The sequence below is a fragment of the Epinephelus moara genome, chromosome 19 (genome assembly GCF_006386435.1).
Source record: "Epinephelus moara isolate mb chromosome 19, YSFRI_EMoa_1.0, whole genome shotgun sequence".
In the NCBI taxonomy this organism is placed as follows: Eukaryota; Metazoa; Chordata; class Actinopteri; order Perciformes; family Serranidae; genus Epinephelus; species Epinephelus moara.
In genome coordinates this window covers 21,942,171-21,969,393 of record NC_065524.1, presented here as the reverse complement: position 1 = coordinate 21,969,393, position 27,223 = coordinate 21,942,171, and the positions used below count along the sequence as shown (strand labels likewise).

The following is a 27,223-nucleotide window of genomic DNA, read 5'->3' as shown; positions in this document are numbered from 1 at the left end:
TAAACTTTAACAGCTGATGACTTGAAAATTATGCTGACTGTCATTTGCATCGACTATTTAGGAAAATCAGAGAAAAATATAATTTGCATAATAATTTGGAACGCGGTGTATAAAATGGAGACACTTAAGTGTGGTACAAGTACCTCAAAATCGTACTTAATACGACTTACAATATTTGACTAAATGTTCTTAGTTACTTTCCACCACTGCAATTTACTAAATTGTAAGGCTAAGAAAAGCAGCAAATTCTGGATCTATCAAGTGTTTTGCATTGTTGTTTGAAAAAAAAAAAAAAGAATTTAAATGATGAATTCATTAAGAAATTGTGACAGTTTAAAAGCCTTTCAATTGACTAATTGATTAATCAATGAATTGCTGCAGCTCTACATGTTTTACATTCATGTCATTGATTTGGTTCTTTTCTGATCACTTTCCGCAGCTTTACTTTGTGTTTTTTCACCACTATTTAACAGACTCGTTCAGCTCAGAACGTGATGTCAACAACAGTAATTGCATCATTTTTGTCAGTTGACAACAACCACCTTTCTCTCTCCCTCCCTCCGTCCATAGGCTGCCCCAACCTGGCCCAGTCCCAGCAGACAGAGCTGTCCCACCACTGTGACGGGGGGGATGGGAAACCCCTGATTAAGATGTTCCTGCTCCCGACTGACAGCCTTCCACCATGAAGCAGAGCTGTCAGAGCAGAGGTGATGGCTATAAACAAACACTAAAGCATCATACAGTACACAAAGGGTTAACAAGCTGCTTCCATTAGCTGTGAATGCCCTCCCATCATCCACTCCCCCCTGGAATGGACTGTCCCACGGATTCACATGACAAGTGTGTGTGTGTGTGTGTGTGTGTGTGTGTGTGTGTGTGTGTGTGTGTGTGTGTGTGTGCGTGCGCGTGCGTGTGTGCGAGCATGTGTGTGTGAGTTCTCTTAGCCATATATATATTGGGCTATGTGCACACAGACGTGGAGTTTTGTAGGATAGACTTTGTATTGGCTACAGGGCTGCTGGCCTCTCGTTCTTCATTTCTCTCCTAAAGAGAACCAGCAGGAATATTAAGCAGCCTTCAGATCTCTCTGGACTGCTTGTTGGAGGGAACTGAGGAAACTTTTATCCCCAAGAGTCTTGCAGAGTACCTGGCCCCATAGACAAAATGAGTGACTTGCTGGACGAGGGCTCTTTCATGTTCACGTCAGAGTCCGTAGGAGAGGGACATCCAGGTGAGTCTCCAATCAACTTTAGCTACCTGTGTGTGAGAAACTGGGACATTAAAGTCTTTACTATTAAATATTTCACAACTTGGCAAATCTCTTCAAATTTTGTGGTAAATACATGCAATTTTAAAAACACATCTTTATATTTTTCTTATCTTTACACAGAGGAATAGACTTAACATTTCTGCTTAAACTTGCAGAAACATTGACATGCATATGTATAAACTCCATGCAGGTTGGACTACATGTCCAAAATAGCTCCACAGTGCTGAGTATTTACTCTCCAAGCATGGTTGGTATTCCATTCACAGCAACATGTGTTTACTGCCCCTCACTCACACTCTCACTTATGGGCAGCAGGAGGTGAATGTGTGTGTGTAAGGTTGCACACTGAAGAAAAGTATCATGTGGACGCTGTGCTGGGATATGACTGGCAAATTGATGTTGAAATGGGGATAATTAAATACAGTACAATCCAAGATGCATGCCTACAGCCTTTACCTTGATGTGGCTGTCAACTCTTGTCTTTAAAATAAAAAATTAAGAGTACTTTACTTTAAGTTCCCATATTAAACATTTATAACTCATATATAAATAGTCAATAAATGGTATAATATATTAGTTGTAAGCAGATATAAGCAGGGTTGGATACTTTGAAATGTAGTCAGTTACTGAATACAAATGACATGGCAGTTTTGGTAATTAGTAACGTAATACATTGGATTTCAAAACATAAAGTAATCTGAATACTTATGATTATTTTAAATTTTTTAAAATCAAACATTGAAAATACTGCACCTGACCTCATACAAAAAAAGGTTCACAAAATAGACTTTTTATCTCTTTAAATATCTCAAAATGTTTTAAATGTGAATAATATTTTTGCACATTCAGCATTTACACTTGGTCAAATCAAATTACCGCCACCACATGGAGCACTTGTCGTAGACACCCTTTGTGTCAGACACACTTTTTATGAGTTAATAGAGCACTGGTTATCTTGTTGGTTATCTTAAAATTGCCATATTTTAAAAAAAAATATTATCAAAAATTTAACTGTAAATGTAAATGTAACCACGGTGGCTGCAGGTCCTTAAAATGTCTTTAAATATATTAAATACACATTTAGTTATGAAAGGCCTTCATATATTGAGTTGTCCTAAATGCAGATTGAATGGCTCTTGTTTTTTAGCCACGTCACCACTAGAATTTCCTGCACTGTGTTGTAGACTGTTAGGAGGGATGCTATGCATTTTAACAGGAAGGAAACACTATTCAACGAGGGGACAAACAACACCTGTATGCACGTAATGTCCCAGTTTTTGCCCTCTCTATACATTTAGATCACACAATTAGTCTGCATGGAGAAACTAACCCCAGCAGGCATAGCTGCACCGAATTCTACTTAAACATTTAATTAAAAGTGATTCTTAAAAGTTCTTAAAAAGTCTTACATTTAACTTGTTTATACCTGTAGACATCCTGGTAACTGTAATCCAATTACACACTTTTTCAAATGTAATCTGGTCTGATTATAGTTACTCATTTCTGTGCTCAGATTATGCAATTCCATTACATGTAGTCCGTTACTACCTAACCCTGTGCCTAGTGTATACAGGTTTGGGTAGTTAACATTTAACCACCCCTAAGTGTTTATTAATGTGTTCATCCACAGAACTAAAAACTCATGAAATGAAGTCTGGTGCATAATTAATAACAGTAAAATATAGTTGTAATAATATGAAATATATCTTTATAGGAGAAGCTGTATCGCTGAATAACTTAAACCTTATAATAAAAGCTACCTTTAGTCCACCCACCTTGTCAGTGTGTTGTAATCCTTTGACAAATATGTTACAAAGTCCCCTCTGCTGAATCGATAGTGAGTAAACTCAGGAAAGTAAACCGGTGGTCAGATATCACATCTCACTCTGTAGATCGTAAAGTAGAGGTGACTTAAAAACAAATAACATTCATAAAATTGAAGAGTTTCACAAAAGTGGAACCTCGCTACCAGAAAAATGAAGAGAAAACTCAACACAAATTATAATCCTAATCTAAAATGGCACTTTAGCAATGACATGTATACAAAAAAAACCTCTTCCAAATCATCATTTAAAATAGCGTGCAATGCATGTGTTGTCTTCAGTCCATGTTGTAACAGCACATGGCTACATTTTAGTTTAGTTTATTTTTTCGGATGTTGGACAAAGAAATAGAATACATTCAAATAGAATACATTAATTTGGAAATATAAATGAAGAGAGAAAAAAGAAAGAAAGAAAGAAAATGCAAAAGGAAAAGAAGAAAGAAAAATGCAAAAGGAAATACAAATCCTATCATGACGCCCTTTTTAGAAATCTCTGCAATTTTTATAATTTTAGAGTCCATATGTCCAAGCAGATGGTCAACAGTAAGAATTAGAGATGTTCTGGAACCATATTCCTTCCAATACTGATTGCAATACCTGAACTTGAACATCGGCCGATACCAAGTAGCCTACTGATCCGATACCACTGCATTAAAAAAAAATTCACTTCTATGTACTACTAACCTTGTATGAATGTGAAATGATTACTATCATTGTTGTAAGGCATTGCTTCAGTTAAACCCTTTGTAAAACATGAACAAATACATACAGAAATTAAATGCCAAAGAACTTGATTTAATTATCTAATTTAAAGTTTTGCTAAAAGCTAATGTTACTCTATTTACCAATTCTTCTTCGGTGCTCTAAAACCATCGCTGTCAGTCGTTACACACTGCAACTTACTGTGTAGGCTACTGCTGTAGAGCAACGAAGAAGAATTGATTTCCAAGAAAACTTCCATTTATTCATCTATTTATGTATGTATTTATTTATTTGATAGCAATTATGCCATTTAACATAGTTCCAATACAGAGTATGGGACTGATGTGTTGCACAGAGAGTTTATAGCTATTGCTAATTTTCACCCCATGGCCCTAGTTGAGCTTTTACATGTAGACCTAAAATGTTACTAAAATACACAGTTTAAAACATCATACAACCACAATACACTACAAACATGGAAGGCACAATAAAATACATAGACCACAATCCACACACTACAATCCACACACCACAGCACATATACCACAATACAAACATCACAATGTATCCCACAATACATCTACTACAACAGACGTAACACTGTATGCATACCACTATACTAAAGCACACATAGGTACATTGGTCTAACCGTACTCGCCAATACCCGATCTAGCATTTGAGGCAGTATCGGTGGCACCTGTGATACTGGCATCAGTATCAGACCAACTCAAGTAAGAGTAACATTTTATTTCCTGTTTGTTTATCAAAGGTTTCTAATACTAGCAGAAGGCATTACGTAACACTGCAGCCTAATGATAAAATCCAAAGACTTTCCATACACTGATTGTACATTTACAGGGGTGTGTGTGGCCTTGGTAAAAAGCTGCAATGCACAATTTTTGATTTGATAACATACGTCGAGGTCTGGGCTGTTCCCAAAGATAGTGGCTATTTTGCCAGGATCAAAGAGTCCTACATCTGCAGACTGTGAACCAGCTGCAAAGTCAATCCAGAGTTAAGACGAAATCACATTTAATATTTATTTTATTGTTCCATATATGATAATTAGTGCTAAATTACATTCAGAGGCTCTCAGTGTCATGTTGAGCTGATGCAACCAGATGTTGATGTTTCTGATGTAACCTGTGTGTTGCATTGCTTCAGCTGGATGACAGAAAGGGATGAATGGAGTGGTGTGAGGCATTGTCCTGCTGCAAATCCAACTGATGCAACTAAAATCCAAGGCTCTTTATGTTTGATATATTATGTTTAACCTTTCAGAGAAAGATCTACAGAAACAATGCTACAATGCATTTGTTTCTATACTTTAAATACTGGAATTACTGCATAAAAAAGCTCATATATCTCAAACAAACAGGCCTAGAAATCTCAGTTTAATTATGAATCTTTGTTCCGAATCTAAACCTTTTCTTTCATGCTTGTTGCCTCCCCACAGACAAGATTTGTGACCAGATCAGTGATGCTGTCCTGGACGCTCACTTGAAGCAGGACCCAGATGCCAAAGTGGCTTGTGGTGAGTTAACGCAGATTGAGTTAATGATTTTAAACACAGAGAAAGAGTTTATGTAAGCCTCATCTCAGTATCTTAACTTGTTTTTTACATTCTCCTTTATAAGCCAAAGGGCAACATGTGGTCAGTTTTGACGTAAGAGAGTAAAAACAAACCCACTGACCTGAATCATAGCTGGAAGTCGTCAGGGTTGTTGAGATTATTTATTGTATTTCAGTATTGACCTCTGAATGTCACAAGACGACCGCTCGCAAGTGCAAAACCTGTGAATTTGCTGATAATGGCAATCAGGCCTGTCAAGAAGGCCTGTGTCCAAAGATTTTTTTTGTTTAAATATGACAAGATGTTTAAAAGTATGTGTTATGTGTTGACAGAGACGGTGTGTAAGACTGGCATGGTGCTGCTCTGTGGAGAGATCACATCTCGGGCCGTCGTGGACTACCAGAAGGTGGTGAGGGACGCCATCAAACACATCGGCTACGACAACTCTGAGAAAGGTGAGAAAATAATTCATAAATCCATGAAAATAGAGGTAATATGTGCTCTGTCTGCGTTGCCAGCGCTCTTTCTCACGTTCACTTTCCTTCTCCAGGTTTTGACTACAAGACGTGTAATGTGCTGGTGGCTCTGGAGCAGCAGAGTCCGGACATTGCTCAGGGGGTCCACGTTGACAGACAGGAGGAGGACATTGGAGCGGGAGACCAGGTGAGACTGTTGCAACAGGACAATGTGTCCTTTGGCTCGTGTTGGCTGAAGGACTGGGTGATAGTGACAGAAGTCAGATATCACAGTTTGTTTGACTTGACACCACAGTGTCAACGGATGGAGTAATCAGACTCCATTCGTTGCATGTAACTAACAGCTTAAAGCACTGAAAGTTTTAAATGTAAATGTACTCATCCTGCAGGAAAAATGCCCCGTGACTGACATATTATTAGATTGTTAACACTGATGCATCGGCACTCACATTGCACTGTTGTAGCTGGTTAAGGTGGAGCTAGTTTTCACTACATTATACACAGTCAGGTAGTTTGCTCCAGTAGCTCCCAATATAGGGGTCGGTCCCCTCCACAAGATAAATCTGAGGGGTCATGTGATGATTAATGAGGGTTTGGAAGGAAGGAAAGATAATGCATTTATTTGTTGGACTATAGTAACTATAACTACAGATAAGTATGATATTTCTCTTGCAGTGTGGTGCAGTAGTCATAGTAGAATTGTACCTAAAACGTGTCTTTAGTATTTTTATTTTTTAACCTGGACGCTATGTTCCCAAGTTTTTGTGTCAAAGTAACTAAAGGAAACAAGATGTTTTGTAATGGGTCCAGTAATGAGTAACAGGGCTGCAGATAGCAGCTGCAAAACAGGCTGCAATGTTACCACACAGGCCATCTATGCACTGTCAATTAATGTCCACTGACAGGTTCAGATTATTATTCTAAATGTCTGACAGCATTATGGAAAGGATCCCTACAGAGAGACACCTTTTTATTAAAGAGTAAGATCCTTCTTGTTTAACCAGTCACAGCTCCAAAATCGCTATCACCTAACCCACCAGACTCCATTTGAATAAAGAGTAAATCTATCACTGTAAAACACACTCCATTTAAAGTTGCCAGACACCGAACAAAATTCACAAAATGCATCTTGGGTCATCTTTTCGCTGTTCCAACAATCACCAACTCTAGATTGGTTGAAATAAACCCTTAATTCACCCAGTTAGATGTGAGAATAGGCTGCCTCTAAACACACTAAAATTACTGTTTATTTAAATGGAGTCTGGCGGGTTTGGCTTTGGGATTTTTTTAAGGTTGTTTCTGGTTAAACAAAAAGAATCTTATTCTATAACAAAAGGGGCTATCCTTGTAGGGCTCCTCTCTATTATGTTGACATACACTCTGGGCCTCTTAGTAGCAAAAGTTAGAACTTTTAGTGGACGTTAATTGGAGGTGTGCGAATGCCTCGAAATGTTACATTGCAGCCTGTTTCGCTGCTGCTGGCTGCAGTGCTCTCGCTCAATACTGCACCAGTTTTTAAAAAAGATATTGTTCCCATTAGTCACTTGAGAAACATGAGAAAATAGGGCCCAGGTTGAAAAATACCAAAGCTGCCCTTCAAGTATGCAATTAAATGAATGTATTAAGTCACAAACCATCACCATAAGATCATAAAAAGTCAACAGTTAGTTTTGCAATATCCATAATATCACATCTAAGGATGTAAATTAAAGCTTGATGATTCAAGATCTTCTTATGAATCTCTTCTCAAAACAACTATAGCTGAATGCATGTCTTATTGTACTCGATTTATCTATTATTTTTATTTTACCAGGTTTTATTTCTATTATATGTATTCTACATCTTTTTTTTTAAACCCAAGTTTGTTTTCAGAAGTGCTCTTTTTAGTCACGTATTAATATATTATAACTTGTCTCATGTGACAAGACTGACATTATATCAATGTAACTAGCTGTAGCTGACTCCTCACAGGCTGCTGTGTAGCACACTGCATATCAATATTTTGTCTCTGTTTACCCTTTTGTTACAGATTTAGCCAATATGACAGTCTCCTGCTGATGATGTTTTGTGTCATTATACAGTTATCTGTCTGTTTCTGCTCTGACTGTCTCTCTCTCTCTCTCTCTGCAGGGTCTGATGTTCGGTTACGCCACAGATGAAACCGAGGAGTGCATGCCTCTCACCATAGTCTTAGCCCACAAACTCAACTCAAAGATGGCTGAACTCAGACGCAACGGCATCATCCCCTGGCTGCGTCCTGACTCTAAAACACAGGTGAGGTTATATGTTGTATTACATCACATGCAAGGTTTTCCTTTCTTTCCTCGAATACAGAAACAACACTTCAGCAGACTCTCTGAGTTACCTTATTGTTTCTGCTCTGGATGTCTTCCAAGAGATTTATTTTTTGGTGCCAGGAGACAAAATCGGATCAGCGGTGGCTACTGCAAGTATTTAACACAAAGCTCTCTGTGTAGGAATAATAGACTTTTGACTGATTTAGACGCAGTTAGCCTCTGACTGCACTTCTCGGACATCTAATGCCTACGTGTTTCAGGTCAAATGTAGGTTTCTAGAACATCAGGCAAGGGGGAGTCAGTCAGATTTCAAACCAGGATTTCAAACACAGAGCTTAAGATGTATCTCAGACTGGACTGAGCACACATTCTTACATGATCAAAGAAGTATTAAGGAATTAACAAAGCAATAAAGTCACTGTGTAATTAAAATCTTTTTGCAGATAAGCTTTTTTCAAGCAAAAAGTTTATTCAGTTTTAAGGGAGGGTCCACACAAGAAAACAGATCTGTGATCACCGTGTGGGGAAATTAAGGTCACTACAGCAGAAATTACACAATGATACATTGTATTACCAAGTATGGACTTTTTGACTTCTGTGTCCCACAGGTGACAGTACATTATGATCAGAAGGATGGAGCCGTGATCCCCAAGAGAGTTCACACCATCGTCATCTCTGTCCAGCACGATGACTGCATCTCTCTGGAGGAACAGCAGAGGGTCCTCAAGGAGAAGGTACAGCCTCATTAACACATCTAACTGGGCTCTGACTGATGTACTGCTCAGGAAATTTAGGTTTTAATGCTGCATTGATTCTAACAGGTCATCGACGCTGTGGTTCCTGCTAAATATTTGGACGACAAGACCGTCTACCACCTCCAGCCCAGCGGTCGCTTCGTTATTGGAGGACCCCAGGTGACCATCATACACAAGCTGTTGATTTTATTTGGAAAACAAACAAAAAAAATTAAAAAGTCACCACTGATCTTTGCTCGTCTTCCTCCTAACAGGGTGATGCTGGTGTGACAGGCAGGAAGATCATTGTAGACACATACGGAGGGTGGGGCGCTCACGGTGGCGGAGCTTTCTCTGGCAAAGACTTCTCAAAGGTGGACCGCTCCGCTGCCTACGCCGCTCGCTGGGTGGCCAAGTCTCTGGTCAAAGCCAAACTGTGCAGGAGAGTTTTGGTACAGGTGAGCCTACAGCGTTATTCATCCACCCATCCAAAGACCAGAAGCATAAAGGCGTTGATACAAACATTTCTGTCTACCTGACTGTGTGTGTGTGTGTGTTACAGGTATCTTATGCTATCGGAGTGGCCCAGCCTCTGTCCATCTCCTTGTTTACCTACGGTTCCTCCCAGAAAACAGAAGCAGAGCTGCTCCACATTGTCAACAAGAACTTTGATCTGCGGCCAGGAGTCATTGTCAGGTAAACATGACCACATGACCTCTGTAGCATCTTTGTTCAAGACAATGTAAAGGCTACCTCGTTTAATGGGTAACTTCAGTAGTTTTCAACCTGGACAATATTTTCCAGTGTTTTTGTGTCTAAGTGACTAATGAGAGATATTATTGCAGCCGGCAGCCACAACACAGGCTGCAATGTAATCACTTGAGGCAAATTGGCAAGATGTGTTACTGATTTTTACACATCCAGGTAGAAAAATACCAAAGTTACCTTTTAAAACCACAGTGTGCATTTTTTTAAATAAGTCTGACGACATATTTTCTTCTTTAGAATAATAAAAAAGTCTTAGTAAAAGTATCTGCATTTTTTTTTGCTATTACCACAAGGGGGCAGCAAAGATGACATTTTTAAATTGTTCACATAGCTTTAAGATGTCTACATTTACCTCAACTCTTTTGTTGTGAGATTTGATGTAATGACAGATAGATAGATTATACAAACATAAAAATTTCAAATCACAAATTTATTTATTTATTTTTACAAGGGGCACAGCATGAACCAATGCCACTGCATTTGTAGCTTAAGCTAGTTTGTAGCGTCCGTCCCAAGATGATGGGCCTTTAATATACACAAAACACACAAAATGATGCAGTGAAATTATAAAAAAAAAAAAAACAGTACCAGACTCTTCATGGCTCCATGACTGATCCCTCTTTGAAAAACCTGAGCTAAAAATGATCCTAGTCACGATGCAGTTTGAGTTTTTTGGCAAGAGTCCTACATATTGTTTCCCGTAGACGTGTTACTGATTTAAACATCATCCCTGCTAACAAAGATGATCCTCTAAACAATAAGACTTTAATCACATTAAAGGGTTTAAATCTTCTGTAGAGGCCGGTATAAAATGTATTCACACTGTACAAGAATGAATACTTGCACATGATTTTGATTGTAGAAGAGAAACAACCAGAACTACATACAGTATAAACAATTACAAAAACTACACAGGTATTATCTTGTGATGTGTTTACTGTCCTTTCTCACCTCTGTTGCATTTCTTCTCTCTCCCCTCCATAGGGAACTGAACCTGAAGAGGCCGATCTACCAGCAGACAGCCTCTTACGGCCACTTTGGTCGACCAGAGTTCACTTGGGAGATGCCCAAAAAGCTTGTCCTCTAAAGCTCTTCTTGGCTACAACTGCCACCCCCGTCAACATTTTTTTTGATAGGAACAACTAAAGCCAAAGTTAGGGATAAGTCAGCTTTAAAGAGGTGAGAAGGTAATTAAATGCACACGTGGTTGTAGCCAATGGACATATAATGGGACACTCTCCCAATGAGAGAGAGGACATCTCAGTAACTACCACATCTCCCCCGTGTCCTCTTCAAACATCCAATTATTGGTGCTGTAGAAAAAATACTCACTAGTTAAAGATCTTTCCTGGTAACGTAGAGAACACCACAGCAAATAAAATCCTCTGAAGATAAAAACTTCCACCCTGTTTTACCTCAAAGCTGCCAATGTTCCTTTACGTGACCAGTATGATGTACAGAAACAACCTCGGTGCTTCATTTACAACAGTTAGTATTTCATCATATGAATGTGAGAAGTGTAATTACTGCTCAACCAAAGCTTTAGAGGAAACTTTAATCTGTTTGTCATGACTGTAAAATTCCTTTTTCTGAGTCTTATTTTGTAATGTGTGCAGCAGGAAGCTGTTTGCACTGTTACAATCACCGACGCACAACAACACAGGTCATTAAAATGTGGGGAGAGCCCTTATCTCTTATGTTACAATCAATCAAATGTAAAATAGCCATGCAGTCTTATGTTTCCATACTGTTCTTTTCTTCTGTCATCCTCTGAGCCCTGCTTTGCTTCCATATCAAGTTGCTTTTATAGCCGCACAGCTCACCTAATGGCTGGTTTGTCTGTATACGTCTTCTTTTTTTACCTGCAGGCCTGCTGCTGTGACTGAGTCTGTAAATGTGACTCATTTAAGCAAATAACTTGAAGTCTCTTATCTCTTCGCTCTCTGCAGCGGATCAACAAGCTGCATGCTGTCGAGACTAAAGCACTTAGTGCACCACAGATGTCTTACATATGCATAGGTTATAAGCCTACGCTGATCCAAGTCAATATCAGACCGAATTCCTTGGTGTAAATGCTCCTTCAATATCTTAACTCAAGTTTGCTCTGCAGCTCTGTATCGCAGACTGAGATCCTTCCCTGTGGATTTAGAGGAAAAAAGGGATGTATTCCTAGCAGGGTATTTAGAAAATTGAATTTTGAGTCAGCTTTCGCCATCGCTTAATCACAGAGTATTATCTAATTCTTTCCTTCTGATGGGACTGAGGAAGTGTAAACAGTGCTTACCTTAAAACTTCCTGTCTGTAGAGGTGTAGGAGTGGTGTAGGTGTAACACCCTTTGCTTTCACTCACAGCCGGCATTGTTTTTGTAAGAGAGGTTTTCCTCTGTTTAATGTGCCGATCTGTGTCATTTTCTGTCGACTCTGTCGGCAGAGAAACTGGACAATGTAAATAATTAAACAATAAAGAAAATTAAAGATGTACACTGTTGTCTGGTCCCTTTCACAACATGCTAAAGGAGCACTTCACCCACAAAATGACCATTTGTACATCGATTACTCAGCCCTTTGAACTGGTCCTGGTTTGAACCCTGGGATGGGGGAGTCCTTCTGTGTGGAGTTTGCATGTTCTCCTGTGTCCGTGGGTTTTCTCTGGGTGCTCCGGCTTCCTCCCACATGCCAAAGACATGCAGGATAATTGGTGACTCTAGATTGTCCGTAGGTGTGAATGTGAGTGTGAATGGTTGTCTGTCTCTATGTGTCAGCCCTGTGATAGAGTGGCGACCTGTCCAGGGTGTACCCTGCCTCTCCCCCAGTGTCAGCTGGGATAGGCTCCAGCCCCCTGTGACCTCTAACAGGATAGCAGCTTTGGAAAATGACTGAATGAATGTTACAAACTCACTAAACCTGTGCAGTATAATCCAAGTCTAATTTGCTCAGTACTTCCCAAACACATAAATTTGCCCTAAACCTTACTATTTCAAACACTTCCACATAAACAGTGTCAAGCATGGATGAGTAACGCGTCTGGGCAAGCACATACGTTTGATCTCTGCTCAGTGGAATGCACAAGCAAAGTGCACTACTCATTTGTGGAAGCATTTTAATTGTAAGGTTTTAGTGGAAATGCATGTGTTTGGGAAGCACAGAGCATATGACTGCATAAATGAGACTTGGATTATACTTCAGGAGCTGTGTGCGAGTTCAGGATGTTTTGATACAGTATTGTGGCATCTTTTACACAAATTCATTAAGAATCCTCTCCTTTTCTTGAAGTTTTCATCACAAATTCAACCAACATGGTGAGTAATGATGATTGTGGGTGAAATAAAGTCACATGGTAAAGATAACATTGCACTACATGAGCAAAGTAAGTTTTCTTAACAGTTTTTATTTATTGAACATTAAGGCATATATATACAATCATATGACTTTTCATCAAAATAGAATTTACAACCTAAACCTCTTTGGTTTTCATTATCAAAACAATATAAGGCACGTAGGGAGCATTTTGCATTTCAACGGTATAAAGTAACTGATTTCTGAGGTTTTACAGATGCTAGTTTGTCAGAATGCTCTCACCAATGACCTACTGATTGCATGAGTGAGCTAGTCTTTCTTGCAGAAATTTAACCACGTTGGTGTGAGCAGCACAAGCATTCTCACAAGCTAACTATACACTATACAGGAATGTTTCTTTTTAAGCTTTACAGAGTCTCGATTAACACGGCTAACAAACTAAATTACATGAAACAAATAAAAAAAATCCTCATGAACGAAAAGAATGCCACTTCTTAAACAAAGACAACAAAAAGGCAGAAGCAAGCAGCGCTCATTCTGCTTTGAATCAAACGATGCAGCTGGTGTCGTAACATTTTCCTGAGTGCAAAGTTCAGACAGTATGTGAGGGGAAAAAGGGACAGACAGTGAGTGGGTGATGTGACAAGGATGCCAAATATTAAATGCAATGTGAATTTGACTGAAAGAAAATTTCTGATAAGACATTTTTTGTAGTGTTTGACTGGAAACGGGCATTATTATAGCTTTGTAACATGCAAACACTATTTAGTACAATACACACTCTCAGTAAATGTGTAATGACAAAATGTTTCTCGCCAGAGCAGCATGAGCAGCACCATCATTTGGCCTATTCATAAAATGAAATCTTTACTGTGGTTTGTCAGATGAAGCCACAAGCACAAGTTCATGTTCTCTTCATGACTTCACTTCAGCTTCTTAGTAAATTTAGAAGTAAAACAAAAGCAGATTTGGCCTAAAGCTGCAGGTGAATGAATATTCAATATATTCAATACTCCACTGTGAATACAAAAAAGCTTCAAGTAGAAAACAAGACCTCGTGTGAGAGGAGCTACAACATTACAGCTCTGATTCAAACAAATGCAGTAAGCAGTTTGACCAGTAGGGAGAGGCAAGTGATCAGAGGTGTGTCTGCTGTTGTTTCAACCATACAGCTTGTTTACCACAGAACAGTGTGCATGAGCTTTTCCGAAGGGCTGGGCAACATATTGAAATGAGACTAGATATCATGTTAGATTTTGGATATTGTTAAGTATTTTGTGAAAGCACCAATGGGTCAAAAACATCTTGACATTTGTTTTTCTCCATATCACCAAGCCCTACTTTATCCACTTCGGTCTTGTTGACAGTATTCATACATTCAGTCTGATACTGAATCACTACATTTCAGTCCTTCTGTAACAGATTGTAAAACTGTGTTTGAAGAATGGGCTTCAGAGCAACGAAACCACTTGTACCCAAAATACTGGCACGAATAAAACCTCTGCCCAACATGTGGTTGTCTGCGGTGTGAGGGAGCGATATTTTAACTGTGTCAAAGCCTCTGAACAGGACTACTATTCTTGTAAACCCTCTGCTTGCTCTGGTTTTGCACCAGACAGCTCAGAGTGTGTTAATAGTACACTGAGATGTTGAACATTTCCTAAAAATATAAACAGTAATTCTGGCACAACTCTGCGTTACAACACAGCACAGAATGTAGAGAGAACGTCAATGAATGCAATTAACATTTGAACATCTGCACAGACGGATGACGGGAGGAAATATGAGGCTAAAAACTACATTCATAGATTTCAAAATGCCAACTCAGTGGAGCTATTAGCAGGGAGCATTTCTCGATGTAAATTAATTGGTCGTGCCAAATGTCCACTTTGGTATTCCAGGCACTCACAAGCATGCATGCAACCTTCTGTCCCTGCTGGTGCTGAGATTGAACCTCTGCGTCTCCGTCTTATTGCTTTCATTCATCAGACGTTATCATACTTACAGCTAAACTCAGGGAAAAAAATGACACGATAAGGCCTTTTGTGATTTAGCACCGACACCACAGGCAAACTGACTGGCATTTTCTGCTGTGCAGAAACACGGAGGCAGGACGGTACATCTCAGCTACATCACAATCCTTCCTTTTCCCTTTGTCCTGCTACACCAGCTAGACATGCTGAAAAACTCCAACTATGGAGAGTTCAAACACAGACTAAGTAGGTAAAGCAATGACAGCATGTTATGCTCCTCCCCGTTGGGGAGTAATGAGATGCAGACCGACGTCCATAGAAACCTGAAAACATGTGTGATGTCTCCTCACTAAACTCAATAAACCCAGTGCTCTGGATTGAATTAGCTGGTACACATTTGGCCTCTGGACACTGTTTCATCTCTCTTTCATATTCTTTGGTAGAACTCTGCAGAGAGGAAGCTGAATCAACTTGAGGTTTAAAGGTTGATGTAGTGTATTTAACCCGACAGTAACAGAGGCAAGACGTGGTTTTTCAGACTCCATCGTAAAGGTTTGACCTAATGAGGCACCAGGTGTACTGTGTGTTCTGTATGCAGTTCAAATAATGATATGGCACATTACCCAAAGCATCCAGACACACAAAGACAATGTGTGCCAAGCCTGGGTCCCATGGATACTTGAAAACAGTGTCGTGCTTGCATATGTGGAGCTGCTGATCAAACATGGACTTGTTAACGGTGCATATTTTGCAGCTGCATTAAGCCATTTTTGACCACAAACCAAACTGAGAGGAGCTGCAATGGCTAACGTCTGTGCATAATTAAACATCCAGCAGACACAGAGCAACATTATCATCCTACTGGCCACCTGAAAAATATGAGTCCAATATGCACGTTCATTTTCGCAAACTCCTGAGAAAAACATCTGTGTGTCCAGCTCAGCAAAGGGTCGACTTTCTTTACCATCCACACTATTTTTTTTTTTACTATTTTTGACTGGTAAGCGGCGCGCAGTCAGCTTGACTGAATATGTGGGCTGAAAACAGTCAGCTAAAAGCAGCTAGCATCTACAGTATGTAGAGCAGGGTGTTAATTCTGAGGGGATTCAATACTATGAAGGACTCTTTTACAATAGAATTATTTGAGTTGTTAATATCAAAAATATTGCTTTATGCAGGTTAAAACGATTGCAAAATGCAGACTGCTGCTCTGTTCTATCTACAGGATTGACTCAAACATTTATATACTCCTTTATTTGACAATGGCTATATTCACATGCACAATATGTTTAACCGTTAATCCAGGTATGACAGTATTCTCAATTTGATAGGGGTCATGTAAACAGCATATTCTGTTTGGGTATAACAAATGATGTCTTATTCAGAATGTAGCATTGTCCGAATAAGACACGTGGGATATGATGGGATCATTCTGGTTTTAGGAGCATTCCTTTTTTAGGACATGTATAAAGCATATTTGGAATATGTGTGTCAATTGGGGTTTTTACTGCAGTTTGCAGCATATGGCCTCCTGTCTGTTTACGGTCAGCTCTGTGTGTTGTCAAGGTTACGTTGCACACAAACCAACTCGCCAACAGTTTGCAGGGCTGTGGGTTAGAGTGTGACCAAAAGAAACATACACACTTCTAGTCAGAAGGAGAAACACACCTTCTTTTAAACATTATGAAAGACTCTGATGACGTGATAAACGACACGTTAGGGCACATTAATCAAAGTATGCACAGCTGCATGTAAACGAGAATATTAGTAGAATATTCATTTTTGTTAGTCATGTAAACAGCTTAGTGGGAATACTGTCTTTTCGGAATAAGGGGGAAAAGAACTGAATATTTGGTGCATGTAAGCATAGTCATTGCTTCTTTGAATGTATTGCATTCATCAATTCTCTCGTGGGAAAACATCTCCCTGTAACATTCACACACAATCTTCTCTCTTTGCTTTTCTCTCTGTCTCACTGCTGTAATACTGTCCACTCGGCCGTCCAGCAGCCTTCACTCCTTTACATACAATGAAAGCATCATGGCAGTCACCTGAAGTGGAAATAGTCCAAGGCCACTTATTGATATAGGTTACAGGATCTCAGGGGGGAACACTCTCTTGATCTGATTGATAAAATACTCCTCTGCTGGTCACAGGACTGAGCTGGGAGAAAATTTGGTTTCACACTTGTGCAATGTGCAAAATACAAGTTCTTTAGAGACACCGAGCTCTGACGTGAGCACAACACAAGCTAAGCTCTCCGCCGTGGCAGCAGCTCTACACACCTGGGGTTGACGTAGTAGAATCCACTTTGCCACGAGCGGCGGCTGCACTGGTCTGGTTCATTTCAAAGCTTCAGACGAATGTGGCTGGAAATGAATAGTTAAACTCATTCGACAACCAGAGTTTGAAAGGAATAAACAAGCCAGCTGTGTGGCATTGCAATGTGCCAGCAGGCTACAGTATGGACATGTTTTCAGGTTGGTGTGGTTGTGAGTGTGGCATGGGCCCTCCCAGTGATCCAAGACCGTCCATCTTGTGTTCTCTCCCAGCAGGTCCCAGGGTCCCTCTAGCCAGCACCACCATGGTGTCTGATGACATGCCGGCAAACTCAAAGGCAAATGTCCCGTAAAACAGCATGACGATGACGCAGAACACCCATTCAAAGATGGCCGACGCGTGTTGAAGGACGAAGCTTTCCTGACAGAAAAACACACCACCTGAAAACATGGTTAAGGACAACAACAACATCTGATTCACCTCAGTACAGACTCTCTTTGACTGCTCTTCCTTAGACTGTCTTTCTACATAGCTAGCTTCATAACAGCTCAATGTCAGATAGGAGAGTATATAATTAAATATTAATGCAGCAACAGGCCGATACCTGTTGATTCTCACTTCCATTGTGGCTTTTGCATTGGTGTTTTTCATTAATGCGCTTGTGTTTTTCGAATTTGCAAAGTGTTTTAAATATGCAGTTTGTTCAAAGGGCCACTGTCGAACACAGTTTAAGGTTCAAAGTAGCATTTACCAGTTTCAGTCACCTAGGTAAAGAGCATTTTAGACACAACCTAAGACAACAGTTTGACATTTTGTGGATTTTGGCAGCTCTTTGCGAGCACTGTAAGTTCTTGGAGTCATTGCAGGTGGAGACAAGCCTTGAGGAATCATCGTGCCAGGCTGCAAAGAAATAGTCTTGCAAATAGGCCTCCAAAAACCCCACACATTGTCGGTTTTACACTTCATTTTTTGCCCAGATTATCAGATAAAATGTTAAATAATTAGTGAGCTTACAAGGTCATATCAGTTGTTACCTTCAGACAGAGCTAAGCTAGCTGTTTCTAGTCTTTATGCTAAGCTAGGCTAGCTGATCACAGCTTTATTATTTCCCTTAAAGACATAAGAATGGTATCTATCTACTCATATAACTATCAGCAATAAAGCAAATAATCATTTTTCTCAGCATTGACTGTAGCAGATCTGTTTGAAAACACGTCCTCTATAAATCTTTCTACTCTCATGTATAGCTGTAAAAATGGCCCACACCATGAAAGACAGGATTTGACACTGAATACTGGAGGGAAACTGTTGTGAAATAATGTGGAGGGGATGTCTCTGTCCTTAATCAGGCTGGCAGTGCTACTCTCTATTCTTGACAGCCTTGAAGGCTGCCATCTGTCAGAGGCTGGAGAGGATACTGAGCACCAAGGCTACGAAGGCCAACAGGGTCATGCAGAGCCGGAGGTGAGCCACGTTGTACTCTCCCTGGGTCTTGGCCAGTCGGTAAGTCAGTGCCGACTGCAGGCACACAAACAGCATACTGGTGGGGAAGGCGATGCCTGCTCCGACATAGTGGAGAACTTTGGCATTATCCACCTGTCATACAAAGAAAGGAGACAGGAGGAGAGGGTGGCAGAGAAACAAGGGTTATATTGAGATAGGTAAGAGAAAGATAATACACAAAATCTGCAGTTTAGCAGCTGACAAAAAAAAGCCATGAGGGAGCGATCAGAAGGGGGCAACATCAGACAGCTTTTGCACCAAGCTGTTGGGTCTGAATCTGATTTTTCATTGTTGTGTAATACTTTCTTTGAAGCCTCTTAAGGAGCCAAAGAAGAATAAGTGAGAACAAGAGGGTGACATGAAGTAAACGACAGCAGCAAGCAGCACCACAACGCCTCCTTTTCCCTGCTGGTCACAAGGACAAAAAGAAACAATACACAAAAGAGCTGCTCAGGAGCATGTGACTACAGCTCCCACTGCAGGATCCACACACACACACTCACAGAGAGAGGGAGAGAGCTCAGATGTACTGATGAGAACAGATAAGAGATTCAATGGAGCATTAACCAAAGCTAGAAACACATCTCCAAGGACCAGCCTAATTTAGACTGATGACAAAGAATTGCTTTTCTTGGCTGATGCTGAATCATTAAAGCCCTGTGTTTGATATAACTGTTCCTCTGCTCCACGTAACTCGTAGGGATCATTAGCCTAGAAGTTATTTAGTTTTGGCTTCTAAGCCATTTGTCCATTGACCCGGTGAGTACATACTGAACATTCTTGTGCAGTAGGCTAATCCTTGAGGTGAAATAAGATTGCCAGACAATTCAATATGAAAAGCACAGCAATACAAGTTTTGTGTGTGACATCTCCAGAGCTGGTAGTGAAGATGGGAGATAAACTGCAGCATGGACTTACATATTTCCCACGTTCTTCTGTCCAAAAAGCAGGGTTTTGTTCACAGTGGGAATTCTATTTTAGTCGAGTGCCTTCCACAGTAAAGTGGCTGTTAGGAAATCTTATTTCGTCGACTGCATCACCACTCCATCTACTACAACAGCATCAAACTGGCAGTGTTGTATTGCCAATCTGTTACTCACTATACTCTGTAATGGAAAAACAGTATACGCACAAACTACAACCATATGCTTTCTTCTCCTGGCATTTTGTTTTAACTGATGTTGTTTTTTAAAGTAAAACTGCACCTCGTTACCCGATTCCATCTTCTCAATTGTGAGGATTTGCTGCTCATCTTTGTCTGATGTGACAGTAAACTAAATATCTTTGGGTTTTGGAACGATGTTCAGATAAACCAGACACTTTGTGATATTTTTTAGACCAAACAATTTATCAAAAATATACCTGGCAGATTAATCAGTAATGAAAATAATCCATACATCACACAGGGGTCTGTGCCGCATATACGTGTGTGCTGCCTTGTGTCCCAGATTCTCTCACTAATTGCGTCATTACCTGATGGTTTAATGATGCATTAAGCCATCAGGTACACCTTTACTGTCCTACTTTATGTATGTTTTCACACCTTCTACAGTATGGCAGGACCATGTGCTGTCACAACAATGTGGGTTAGAGACAAAGGTAATGGAAAAACTATATATATAATACTGATGGATGGTGCGAGCAGTGAGGTGGACTGAAATGTGGCGGCAGACGCAGCGAAGAAACTATGAAGAAACCGGAGAGACATATGGGAGAAGCTCTCATTACGGCTACATGTGTTAATCAGAAACTACACATCTCTGAGCATCTGCCTTCATCTGTCACCGCTGAAATGTTCTGCAGCTAAAAGCCACCAGAGTGTGTGTGCCCACATCTGTCGTATTTTCTAAATATTGATGCCAAGTTTCAATAACCAGTTCTCCTTCACTGACATTCTTAGACATGATACTCGGCGATATTTTTCATGTACATGTGTGTGCTGGGAGGGGAACATGTGTTGGCCTCACTGATGATCCAACTTAATTAAATATGTTTTGAATGATTGTGTAATATAGCTGATGCAGAAAGTTAAAAGTGTGCAGGTTGATAAGGGGTGTGATGATGTTCATTTCGGGAACATGCCCAACTGACGTCCAACTTTCTGTCAGCTTTAGTTTTCATTTTCTGGAAACTGAACCAAGTGAGACAAAGTGAAGTGTCACAACTACCTACTGCAAAAGCAATTTAAAAAGGCTTTCAGCTTCGCAGCGCACAAAATGCAACCCACATTGTTAGAATCAATGTTGGCATTATAGGTTTCTGCCAACCATGGATCTCTTACATTTGTTATCATATAGTGGATACATTAAAACTTCACGTTTCAACAGTGCTGTGGTTAACATGTGGTTAGGTTTAGGCACAAAAACCACTTGGTTTGGGTTAGGAAAAGGTCACATTTTGGCTTAAAATACCCAGTTTTAGTGGCACACTCCGAGCTGGAAAGGCAGCTTTGTCTTGGTTAAAAAAACAACAACACAGTTTTTTGTGTCACCATCTGATCAAACGCAGAGATGTCTTGATAAAAAAAACAACTACATTTTGCAGCACGATCCCAGCAGGAACCACAGTGATGTCTCAGTAAAATAAACTGCTTTTCGTGGCACTATCCCCGGTGGAAACACAGCGTCAGTTCATCCACCATCCCCTCCACTTCACGATGACAAAGTCAGCTCATATAATACGTCACTTCAGAAACGCTGAGATGTATGAAACATACAAATGTAACGTATCTGTGATTTGTAAATGTGTACAATGCCATCATTTCCTTCTGGCGACTCAGCTGACAAAAAGGGGACCCTGCATATAAAGCCTTTAATACATTTATTAACTTATGGGCAGAACTTAAAACACACCTGAGCCTCATCATGCACATGTGACATTACATTACTACTTAAAGGCCTTAAAATGGAAGGCACTGCATTGGACTCAATTTATCCAATGTTTTGTAATTTTTTTTTTTACAATATGCAATATTGTGCAAAGAAGTGAAAGAAGTTTTGCAATCGTTTTGTGGCTTTTGGTTAAGCCTATTTTATCAACAAAAATGTTGCACAAACCAACAACCCCAACTTCTTTGTTTTTCTGTCATACAGAAAACATCAATTTAATAACCTTCTCTTCCTTTCTTCCCTTCTCCTCTGAGACCAAACACCCATTATAAGACATTCTGCAGCCATGTCATATACACTTATCCTAATAAATTCAATAATGCAGAACCAAAGTTATCTTAACACTTCAGATTTTGCACACATTAAACAAACAAGATAAGTATTAAATTAATGACTTTTAGAGCTGGTAGGAGGATTTTGTCACCTCGCTGTTTCCCTGTGTTTCCAGTCTTTGTGCTAAACTAAGCTAAGCTAGGCAACCAGCTGCTGGCTGTGGCTTGATGACATGAGTGGTATCGATCTTCCCCTCCATAACCAAAATACATTAAACAGAAAGGTAAAGGGAATTTAAATAATTTCATGCACCACATTGCCAAAATATCATTGTTCACAGTGACAGCAAGAATGTTTGACACTGACAGGACTCCGTCTGGATGCACAAGGCAACATGGCCCTGCTGTCAGAGAGCATCATCTGTAAAGGAGCAAGCAGGATGAGCAGTCCATCCAGCTTCTCTGGACCTCTTTCTTTCTCTCCTCCTCCTGAAGGCAGCTTTCGACCTAGCCATGTCACTGTCATGGACCTCTGTGTGGCAGTGATGTGCTTTTCCATCATCTATTTATGTGCTTCTCTGCTCAAACCATCAGACCACCCGACAGGAAAAGCCCCAGTGGCCGCACACCACAGCTGCTCTGCCAAAGCCTTACATAACACACGGCTACAAACCGAAGCAGTTGCCACCACTCAGTATGTTGCCATGTGTTGTGTTTCTGGTGATTTCGCTCACTTTGATATGTCGAGTTCATCGGATTTTGGCTGCTGTTTTCTCCTCTGAGTCCAACTTGTTTGTGGTGTTAGCTTGTGAATGCTGTCTGCATATGTTTTGGATCTGTGCTTCATGTTGCCAGCAGATTTCCTTTTCTATCATGTGGTTTATTCAGTTTATTCACCATCAATGACATCTCTATTTCCATCCCACTGGAATGTCACTGACTATAAGTGATGCGATGTCGTCTGTGAAAAAGGCGGCTATAGTCAGGCCTGTGATTGGTTATAGATGGGGCCTCTGCTACACACACCCTGTCTGCCCTGCTCTTCTCCATGCATGGCCAGACTTGATGACTCACTTCCCCCTGGCTCTTCCCATAAAATTCCGCCCAGTTCTGCAGAGCAGAGGCCCAGGAGGAGAAGCGGGAAAAAGGTGAACACAACCTTTCTCAGAAAACTACTACTGCACACATGTCTCAGACACTCCTGTAAGACGATTCTTCTTCTTTGTCCTTCTCATCACAAAGTTAACTTCAGGCATAAATTGTTTGACTAAGAGGTCATGTCTAGGGATGGGAATCGTGAAGCAGCTCCAGTTAAGCACCTGTTCCAAACAAATCCATCGAAATCATATGCCTCTGAGCTTATAAATTCCGTTTATATATTCTAGCATGTTTTTTCTGGAAATTGCACATTGCAAAACAATGATGTCAAACACATGTGTCTATACTGCTGAAATCAGCAGTCATGGCGGAGAGGAGGAAACTGCCCAAAGTGTGGCTTCATTTCACGAAGAAAGATGACAACAGTGCTGCTTGTGATGTCTGTAAAATTATCATTTCAAGGCTGGAAAAACACCAGCATTATGCTGAACAAATTTCTACAGAATATGGGTTTAAACTCTCCTTGTATTCAACACTTTATGCACGAGCTTCCCCACCGAGCAGCACGTCTCTTTCCAAGAGTAAATAACCTATGTTATAATAAGATTAGTGCTGCACATGCAGACTTAGCAGATTTTTTCTTTGACTAAGAAAACCTTAATGAAAATAGATGCTGTAAAATATTTCATCCATCAAATGATGACAGACTGTTGCTACACACAGGAAACTGATCAAGAATCAATGGGGCAATCAATAAAGAATTGTATGAATAAGAAGAATCAATAATGGCATTGGTATCAATAAAATCCCATTCCAGTCCCTAGTCATGTCATCCACAGAAAGCATTTAGTTAAGTTTGCTTCTCATCTCTAACATACCTGACGTACATCATCTGCACAGTCCCATCCCATCTCCACTCATGTTTCAATAATGGACAACATGGTAAATCATATGTATCATATAATCTCCTAAATAACTATCTTAGACCAATTAATCATAAGCAAACTAAAGAAAGACTGTTTAACAGGAGAAGTTGCAGGGCAAGTATTAAGCATATAAGGGCATCAAATGTATCCACAGACTGAAACTGATGATTCATGCATGACTGTAATACATTGTAGACAGTTTTCTAGTAAAAACATGCTGAGAATGATGAAACAATGACAATGTATACACTCAAGGAATGAAACGTGTTTTCATAGAAACTTTTCCAGCTGCATGTATTTTAGAATTAACACGAAAAACTGTAGGGCCATACTGATGATTAAAAGGACCATGGTATACCATGGCATATGGTGTGTACCATGTGAGTTACATGTCTTTTTCCTTCTTGTCTCTCTCCCATTATTTCCCGTCAATGGTCAACTATTTAACAATATTTATAAAGTTGAAGGACAAAACCATAATGGTAACAACATTTCACAGATGGATCCAGCCTTTCATCAGAAAACAAACTGTGTCTGTGTTATCTCTGAAGTCCCACTCCCAAACTCCTCTTTTTTTTTTTCTTTTTTTACAAAAATACCAATGAGGCTCATTACAGCTACCCGTAACTGCTCTCTCTCTCTCTCTCTCTCTCTCTCTCTCTCTCTCTCTCTCTCTCTCTCCCACACACACACACACACACACACACAAAGTCTAGGCATCCAGCCAGGGCTCCAAATATTTAAACTTGAAGAAATTCTTTTCCAAAGAACAAATATCTACAGGGCAAGAATTCAGGTTAGACTTCCTCACTTTAGCTACCAGGAAGAGCAGCACAGGGTTGGGCAAACTTTAACAAACCTTAATGTAAATGTTCTCTGAAAAACAACGCATATGTGTACGTGTGTGTGTGTGTGTGTGTGTGTGTGTGTGTGTGTGTGTGTGTGTGTGTGTGTGTATGTGTGTGTGTGTGTGTGTGTGTGTGTGTGTGTGTGTGTGTGTGTGTGTGTGTGAAAAGAGATGGCGACTTTAGAGTAAAGATAAAAGCAAAAGCAGAAAAAGGTGTAGAGTCATGAACCATGAATGTTACTGAGAAACACTGAGAAATTTCAGTGACATGCAGTTTTGTTTTGGGAAGCAATTAACGGTTACTTTCATCAAGCATTTTCTCTAAACAACATCAGAGAGCAGTAAACAGGAACCCATCATAATTTTCTTGAAACCAAGGTGATGACGTCATGTCTTGTTTTCAGTGCAAAGCTCAAAGATCCATCTCAATCTAATGTGTTTTAAGACCCCAAAAAGCAACAACAACAGATTTTTTGCAATATTTGCCTAAAAATGCGCCTAAACAATAAATCAGTTATCAAAATAGCAGCAGATTCAATTTCGATAAAGTGGTTAATCAACTAATCGCTGCAGATCTATTTCTGTTTAACAGTTTATTGTAGTTTATGTTAAACGGTGAATGGACTGCACTTGTGGTGCCTTACTAGTCTTCTGACCACTCAAAGCGCTTTTACATTATCGAGTCACATTCACCCATTCACACACACATTCATACACTTGTAGCCGAGGCTACCATACAGGGTGTGGTACTGCTACCATTCACCTGCTCTCACACACCGATGGAACAGCCATCAGGAGCAATTTGGGGTTGAGTATCTTGCCCAAGGATACTTCGACATGTGGAACTGGAGGAGCCTGGGATCAAATCCCCAATGTTGCAATTGGTGGACGAGCCGCTCTACCTTTGAGCCACAGTCGTTCAGTTCAGTTTTATATTTTCCATTGATGGTTTACTGTTACAGCGAGGGTCTCTCACTCTTTCATATGCACGCACACACATACTGTGCCATTTGGGATACTTAATCTTATTTCCCTTGTTGAATGGTATGACTTTTCTGCTATGACTATATCAGATCTTTTTCATCATTAATTGTAAAATTTATCGTCGCATTTTATCTCTGTCTGATGAAAGTTAACTGGATCACCGTACCTGGAAGTTGCCCACCATGATGAGTCCAGCAGCACAGATCCAGCCTGTGGAGAGACTCGCCGTGTTGAGAACACAATTTTGGTGCTTCTCAATGACGTGGGCATAACGGAGTAGCACAATCACCATAACTACAGAAGGAGAGACATAAAGAGGAGATGGAGAAGGTGAATCAGTTATTTGGTGGCTCCGACGACTGTTCAGCAGATTATTCACACATTAAAATCACTGCACCAGTGGAACAGTGAAATGCTGTAAGAAAGGGAGAAATATAGCATATTCTGGGAAAAGTACCCTGCACACTGCTGGAAAATGTGCGTTATTATTTCACAGTTCCTGGCTTCGGTTTAATTCAAACACTAGCACACCTCACTTAGCCAAAAAACACAAGACTTCCTTGGAAGCTGATTAAAAAAAAAAATCACACATAGTTGAATTTCTCTGTGTAACAAGTGGGAATATGAGAGGCAGGAAATGGCGGGAAAGTGGGAACAGTAAATGGGTGGGGGTTGGTGTAAGCCTTGCATAAGATTAGACGGTGAAGGGAAACGAAGTACAGTATATGGGACAGATGACTGCTGATGTGCTAATGGGCTGTGACTGAGGGTATTGTTGGTGTGCTGAGGAGCTGACCCCCGCTTGGTTTCTCTTTGTTAGCTCCTCACGGCTGGTGCCTGACAAGGACTGACTGGGCTTGGTGAAAGCGGGGCATAGGGGGTGAGTGGAAAAGAGGAGGCTGAGAGAATTAGAGGGGACAAGGAGCCCCTCATGTCTTGACCTGAGGCCCATACATTGTCTCAGAGACTAAACTGTTGTCTTAAATCTGTCACCATCTGTGTAAGAGACGGGCTTTTAGATGGTATGTGCTGCCTAAACAGAATAAAAATGGAAACCGTGGTCACAGAGAGGAAAGTAAAACATCACTGTGGCATCAAGCTTTGTCTCCACAAGTTACAGTTTGCATATGTTGTGGCCTGTCCAACTGTAAGCCAGCTTCTCAATGTGTTAAACGTAAAGTATTGAGATGTATTGAGTCATTTCCTGTTAATACAAAAAGTTTAAGTCCATGACTTTTATCTACTGGCTGCAGAAATAGTGCACAGAATATACTTTATATTATCAGTGTACAGTAAACGTAACTATTTTAAGTTTTTTTTTAGTTTTACTTAAATGTGAAAATCATCATTATCCACTTTCTATTATCATTATCCACTTCCTATTATTTTCATTATTATTATTATTGTTATTGTTATTTATCGCCGACTCTTGGATTTTTGTACTTATTTGCATGCCTAGTTATTTAAGTTTTTTAAGTCTAATTTTGAAATCTTTAATCCGACTCTTTTT

The 27,223-nt window shown here is 40.1% G+C and overlaps 2 protein-coding genes across 3 annotated transcripts in view; one reads left to right on the top strand and one right to left on the bottom strand.

Moving 5' to 3' along the window:
- The first annotated feature begins 964 nt into the window (after nucleotides 1-964).
- On the top strand, nucleotides 965-12,126 carry mat1a (methionine adenosyltransferase I, alpha). 2 transcript variants are annotated; one of them, XM_050071976.1, is made up of 10 exons: nucleotides 967-1,231; nucleotides 5,254-5,331; nucleotides 5,703-5,825; nucleotides 5,921-6,033; nucleotides 7,977-8,120; nucleotides 8,752-8,877; nucleotides 8,965-9,057; nucleotides 9,153-9,335; nucleotides 9,440-9,573; nucleotides 10,630-12,126. In XM_050071976.1, the coding sequence occupies exons 1-10, from the start codon at nucleotides 1,165-1,167 to the stop codon at nucleotides 10,730-10,732; spliced, it is 1,164 nt and encodes a 387-aa protein (XP_049927933.1). In that variant the 5' UTR covers nucleotides 967-1,164; the 3' UTR covers nucleotides 10,733-12,126. The 2 variants fall into 2 exon arrangements, with proteins under 2 accessions (XP_049927934.1, XP_049927933.1); XM_050071977.1 differs by lacking the exon at nucleotides 10,630-12,126 and having other exon boundaries at nucleotides 965-1,231; nucleotides 9,440-9,577.
- zgc:154058 (Transmembrane protein 150A-like) overlaps nucleotides 11,496-27,223 on the bottom strand; it is a 31,635-nt gene continuing 15,907 nt past the window's right edge. Inside the window, exons 6-8 of the mRNA XM_050071981.1 lie at nucleotides 25,880-26,007; nucleotides 18,614-18,791; nucleotides 11,496-17,635 (exon numbers count right to left, since the gene is read on the bottom strand). Of these exons, the coding sequence (XP_049927938.1) occupies nucleotides 17,373-17,635; nucleotides 18,614-18,791; nucleotides 25,880-26,007 (569 nt within the window). The 3' untranslated portion in view covers nucleotides 11,496-17,372. The remainder of the gene's footprint in view (nucleotides 17,636-18,613; nucleotides 18,792-25,879; nucleotides 26,008-27,223) is intronic.